The following is a 6,422-nucleotide window of genomic DNA, read 5'->3' on the forward strand; positions in this document are numbered from 1 at the left end:
CTTTTTTTACTTTTTTTTCCCCCCAAGGAAATGACAATATATATTCTTTATTGCACTTGTAAGTTACATATAAAATAATGTATTTATAAATGTTGTGAGCAAGCGTGGACTTATCTCTGACAGAGACCTCTTCCAGTCAACCCAGTACAGTGAGAAAGCATGTCGTTAGCGGACAGCTGAAGTGCTACAACTATTAATACATAAACAAATATATACATACAATACATACACTATAAATACATATAATACCTACCTACTTATATCTTCTTTTCATTTAAGAGTTTCCTCTTGTCGGTGCAACTAATTCATGCATCTTCCTCCAGCCAGCTCTATCTCAGGCCATATCCTTGACCTCCCCATACGACATGATACCTAGTGTTTCCTTTATCTGTCCCATGTAGTCATTCCTCGGTCTTCCCCTTCCTCTTTTGCCCTCTCTTTCCTTCTACTATGCTCTTAAAAAATCGTCATGTCCTACTTACTACTTATATAATAAATGTTAAAATAAATAAATAAACTACGTACATTACAAATTTAGTTTAATGATTTTAAGATTTGACAGTTCAATTAGAAAAATACAAAAAAAAATAGATTACTCGAGGGAAAGAAAATGTGATTTCAAGCTTTTCTTGAAAGAGGATTGTTAGTAATGGAGACTGAGAATCCCATTGCTAGCAATATACACAACCAGGTCGACCTCCTAACGGTTCTCCTTGGAAACTATCATGGTTAAGTCCCGATGAATTCATCATGATGGGCTAACTGGGCTGTTTTCATTCTCATCTATCACCCTTCACTGGTGCTCCGCCAGCGTATCACGTTAGTGCAGGCGGGGTTACCATACCATTTTCACCCATAAAAAAAAGTAAAATATTTCCTATCACAGGAGAGTTAATAGAAAAGTTTTTATGGAATGAAAATAAATAGATCAAAAACATTTTATAAATAACTATATTTTTAACATTCAACAAGTACACCTCTAATGTTATAACGTAATTAACTTACGTGTAATTTGTTCGAGGAAGCTCGACTAGTTTCGGAACCATTCCGGAACCTTAGCCCTTAGTCTATAGCAACTGACGCGAGCGCGAGCCTGACTACGCACTTCGACGTGACAAATACTGGGTTTCATAAGAGGCTATTGAAATAAGTCGACGCCCAAATTTTAATAGAGATCAAGAATGGGCACTTCCAAGTTCTTGGGCACCGTTTTTCTACCTTTCCTCCGTGGTCATTGTTAAAGTAACTCAGCAGTTGAAAGCAACTCGATAATACATCGTGATCATAGCGACGCTATGAATACGATGTATTACCAATACAACAAGCGTAAAGCAAGATCACCCAGCAAACCCGAAGATCTCCGAACGCCATTCTTTCTTATCTCTAACAGTACAGCAAACAAAACTCGCTCAGCAGATCGAAGCACATAATCAAAACCGGGCTCGCATCACAGCCGCTTAAGACTACGGGTCCCGAATGGTTCCGAAACTAGTCGAGCTTTTTCGACCAAATTACACGTCGATTAATTAGTTATTACATTAAAATCTTACGAAATTTAACAACAAAAGTAAACTTCTGCCTCTGGATTATAACAGAATGGAGATTGCTGCTTGCAAACTCTGATAGGACGCAGGTCCTCACCACGAATACGTAGAGGCTTTTGTTGGACCCGCGAGAACGCCGGTGCTATAGGTTGTCCATGACAATATGAGACATGCCCCTCCAAAACCCAAAGAGTTGAAAATGTGTGAGTAAAAATATTTCCAAAGTTTCGACCAGGGAGTATAACACTCCTCTGGCCGAAGCACCGCTGAAGACGTCTCCTCGGGACCACGAGAGCACCACGACTGTATAGGGGCACACACGGTGAAGTGAACAGCTGGAGAAGCGTGCCATGATAACGTGGACAGTCTATACCTGGACATTTATTCTTATTTTGTAATTCAAAATAACAAATTTAAAAAAAAAGAAATATTACAATTTCAGTAATTACTCAAACACATTTTTTTTGTTTATACAACTTAGAATGGCAAACAAGCTGACGGCCCACCTGATGGAAAGTGGTAACCATCGCCTATAAACATGAGCAGTACCGTGGACATAACAGAGTATACTGTTTCGCCCATGATACCCCCCTTTTGCGTTGTCATTCCTGAGGACTCAGGTGTTATTCCTCTGTACCCTGTAAATTCACATTTTAAGCGGGACATCTGGGTGAACTGCTTAATGAAACCAATTTGCTTTTCTTTTTTTACTAACATAGTTTGTAACAAAATTGTTACTAACAAAATGGACCAAATTGTAGTCTGAGTAATAAAGTATATTATTATTTTTTTAATTTCTAGAAAATTCTCATCTCCCCTCTTAAAGAGAGGAGATGGCAACTAACCCCCGGCACAGTCGGCCGGGTTCAGGGCCCCAGGGAGAGAATCCGGCGTACAATGCGGGCAGAATCTAAGAGCACCGCTTTCTGCATCTTTCCCGGGAGTGAGCCGCCTCGGAATCCCAACCGTCTGAGATGTAGTTCCAGTCTAGTTTGGATAAGACCTTTTACGGACATATATTATATATTATTATCTGTTACGAATGGACATAATAGTCAAAGGATGGGTAGCAGCATCCCTCTTTAAACATGATCAAAGGTTTGCCAAGCAGAACTACTGGCAAGACTCTTCAATAGAGCGATGCCTATGTTCAATGTACAATGCTGATTTTCCAGAGGGAGACTGTACAAAAGTCGATTGCTTGGGTACCTCTGTCCCATTCGTGTTTCAACCGTGAAGCAGTTGCGTTTGCAAGGCTGTGTTTCGGTTTGAAGGGTGGGATATTGCGTGAATTTACTGGGTACGGAGGAATAACACCCGAGTCCTCAGGAATAGCAACGCATGGGGGTTATCATGGGCGAAACAGTATACTCTGTTATGTCCATGGTACTGCTCAAGTTTATAGGCGACGGATACCACTTTCCATTAGGTGGGCCGTCAGCTTGTTTGCCATTATAAGTTGTATAAAAAAAATATTTAAAGAATTGCCTAAAAAATCTAAATATCACGTTCTCTTATAACGACAAGTTTTCATATGAACCTTAAGGTAATACAGTGCCTTGTACAGCTTTGAGCAATATTCACACCTGTGTATCTTCCCATCTTTGCAATGCTTACGTTGCATATGGTGTGCCAAATTATATTTTTTCATTTGAGACTTGCATATGCTGCATTCTACGATTCCACCCGTGTGACAGTTCCTCAAATGAGTTTTATACGCACTACTATTTAAAAACTTCGCTGGGCACAGTGAGCAAACATATTCTGTATCCACCTCCTGCTGTTTATGAAACCTCCATTTTGGCTTCTTCCCTTCGTGGATATGCTGCATATGTTTTTTAATATATCCCTTCTTAAATAACTTATCACATATCGCACACTTGACTTTCTCTTCGACAACTCCTGTCGTTATACACTCTCCGTGTACATTAGTGACGTGTTCGTGCCATCGTTTGTATGTAAATATCTTATTGCAAGTCTCACATTTGTGTAAAGCTTTCGTCTTTGGTATACCACAGTTTGGAGAGTACAATACGTCTGTTGTCACACCATTTTCAGATATAACATCTTGTTTACGCACTTGTAATAAATTTTTCTGTTTCTCAACGCACATGTGACGTTTCTGTTCGTGTTCAGAGTAATACAATACGGAACAGTCGTTGCATCTGTATTTTTGTATCTTACAATATTCTATGTCGACACATAAATGAGACAAATTGTGTATGAATAATGAATACCTGAAACAGAAAGTATATCAATGTAAGTAAAATTGTGGCATCTCGATATTACAATGACATTTAAATTAGGCGACTAAGCGTGTGCACCGTTAGTTGCCTTTTATAATACCCATGGGAAAGGAAGGGCGTGGCCTATTCTATGCTGGGACCACATGGTAACTATAATATCGTCATAGTCAGTACCGTCAGTATTCTAATACTGACGGTTCTGACAAAGATTACATATAAAGATCTATCAGTATTCTATGACTATGATGGTATATTTGGCCAAAAGGCAACCATTTCCCATCGTGCAGAATGCATAGACTTAGCTGAGTAGCTACCATTTTAATCACATGCTTTCTAATTAAGTATATGTTTATTTCTACATTTTTCTTCTTTAAATTCATAATTAAGTTTCTGTTGCAATTGTTATTGGTATGGGCCAAAATATTTTTTTTTTTCTTTCTTTCAAACCCACTTAATACCTTAATAGTTTTAGTAATATAATTGTATATATATATATATATATATATTATTAATTCACTCTTGCGCCACCTGCCCACCTCTATCTGTTCTCCTTTAACCATTGCTATTATTGTTTACCATAATTTACCTTAATACCATTGCTATAAATTGCTATTAGATAGATCATGGTCATACCTAGGAAGGAGCATTGAGGGGTAATGCCCTACCTTAAAAGGCTCAGTGCCCTACCTTAAAATTAAAGGCCCCTAGAAAATTAGATTCGCTTTTTTGAAGTCACTTAATTACAGCTTCTGCCCAATGAACAAGTTCTCTTGTCCTACCTTAAACTTGGGTCTAACTATGGCCCTAAGATAGATACATTATTTATTTGTATTACTTACAGCACACAAATAACAACAGATATAGTTACACATACATATACAAAAGAAAATGCTTAAAAGAAGTAACAAAATCAGGTGCTTTTACATGGGAGATACTTGTATATAAGAAAAATTAATAAGACATATTCTACTAAGACTAATTGAAGCCAAAACAATACTAAATAATCATAAATATTTTATTCGTCTATTTGTTCTAATATTGTGCAAAAACTACTGCACCAAATTGGATACAGTTTTCATTCACAGTTGTGTTTTTGAAGGTCCAGCTTAAAATATGGTACGTTTTATTTTAATATGCTGTCTAGAAGTGGTCTAAGTAGGAAGTAGCAGGCAAATACTAGTTTTTTTTTTTTATTGTATAGTAATGGAATGGTCACCAGCTTGCAGTATCGGTATACACTGGCGGAGCACCAGTGATATATGAAAAGTGAAGATGAAAGAAGGTCAGTTAGCCCATCGTGACAAATTCCACAATAATTAGCCACAATAGTTTCCAGGGGGGACCGGGCAAAAAAACTAGTTATAAACTAGTCACCTGCTCTGACTTTGCACAGATGTACTAATAAAGAAATAGAAACCAAACAATCTGTTAATATATTTTAGAATAATCATATTAAAAATAAAAAAAAAACTATATAAAGTCATACCTGCACGGTAACACTCTGTAGCATATTGAACACAACTGATCTGATGTATTCCTTAGCTCCTGATAGCTCACAACCCCGTTGGAGTCCTCATCGCAGTGCTCGTTTCGTTCTTCGTTATTTAAAATTTGAATTTCTTCGATTTTTACATCAGTAAGTATTTCGAATTTCAAATCTAATGAGTCGTCATGATCACTGAAAAACTCTTGCTCTTCTTTTATAAAGATTTCAGATGATAATTCCATTGTAATACAATTTACATTGCGTTTAAATTGAATTAAAATATACCCACAAAAAGAAGACTAAGAAAAATTATTTGAAAGAAAAAAATAAAACAAACAAACGGAAGTGGCCAGTTCCAAATGACAAAAGTAGATACTCTGTAATAAAATTAAGGTACTCTGTAGTACCCGGGATTGCCAGATATATTTATTAATTCTCCCCAAATATGAAATAATTGTTCTACAATATGAGATGTTCCAGAGTAAGATTTGTACTTTTTTATACTATCAGGCGCATAGTCACTATTTAAAACAGGCGATATAATACCACTGCTATCTCTAACGTAGGTATCTAACCTAATGTAATTGGGGTAACTAATGTTACAATGCGCAAAATAATAGCAACCGTACACGGTCATTACAACTATTTTATTCCATTACGTACCCAAAAAAGAGTATAGTATGATTATTTGTCTATGAGTATGATAGGTACATGTTTCATTTTTGACAGAGATAGAATTCTCGTTTTCTTCAAGATTGGAACTTACTTTACAATTTAGAATGGCAAACAAACTAACGGCCCACCTGATGGAAAGTGGTAACCGTCGCCTATAAACATGAGCAGTACCACGGACATAACAGAGTATACTGTTTCGCCCTTGATACCCCCCATGCGTTGCCATTCCTGAGGACTCAGGTGTTATTCCTCTGTACCCTGTAAATTCACGCCATATCCCACCCTTCAAACTGAAACACAGCCATACAAACAACTGCTTCACTGTAAAAACACGAACAGAACAGAGGTGCCCAAGCAATCAACTTTTGTACAAAGTCTCCCTCTGGTAATCCGTTAGCGTAGCCGGGGTTTTTTTTTCCAGCAATAGGATTCTCAGTCTCCATTACTAACAATCCTTTTCCCCCCAGCGCA

General features: G+C 37.3%; 1 protein-coding gene across 2 annotated transcripts; it reads right to left on the reverse strand.

Moving 5' to 3' along the window:
- Positions 1 to 933: 933 nt before the first annotated feature.
- Positions 934 to 5,723, reverse strand: LOC113519341 (zinc finger protein 28-like). 2 transcript variants are annotated; one of them, XM_052898823.1, is made up of 3 exons: positions 5,277 to 5,723; positions 3,131 to 3,781; positions 934 to 1,917 (listed from the first exon to the last, which is right to left on the reverse strand). In XM_052898823.1, exons 1-3 carry the CDS (start codon positions 5,516 to 5,518, stop codon positions 1,638 to 1,640), a joined length of 1,173 nt encoding a protein of 390 aa, XP_052754783.1. In that variant the 5' UTR covers positions 5,519 to 5,723; the 3' UTR covers positions 934 to 1,637. The 2 variants fall into 2 exon arrangements, with proteins under 2 accessions (XP_052754783.1, XP_026760201.2); XM_026904400.3 differs by having other exon boundaries at positions 934 to 3,781; positions 5,277 to 5,714.
- Between the last annotated feature and the right edge of the window lie 699 nt (positions 5,724 to 6,422).

This window comes from Galleria mellonella, unplaced genomic scaffold (genome assembly GCF_026898425.1).
Source record: "Galleria mellonella isolate WM207_F2 unplaced genomic scaffold, CSIRO_AGI_GalMel_v1 utg121, whole genome shotgun sequence".
Lineage (NCBI taxonomy): Eukaryota > Metazoa > Arthropoda > Insecta > Lepidoptera > Pyralidae > Galleria > Galleria mellonella.

What these genes read in the sequence shown, in the direction of transcription:
- LOC113519341 (XM_052898823.1), bottom strand. Translation starts at nt 5,518, where the DNA reads ATGGAATTATCATCTGAAATCTTTATAAAAGAAGAGCAAGAGTTTTTC. An exon ending in TACAGAGTGTTACCGTGCAG is followed by an intron (nt 3,782 to 5,276) that starts GTATGACTTTAT and finishes TTTCTGTTTCAG; the next exon opens with GTATTCATTATTCATACACA. An exon ending in AAAGATGGGAAGATACACAG is followed by an intron (nt 1,918 to 3,130) that starts GTGTGAATATTG and finishes ATAAATGTCCAG; the next exon opens with GTATAGACTGTCCACGTTAT.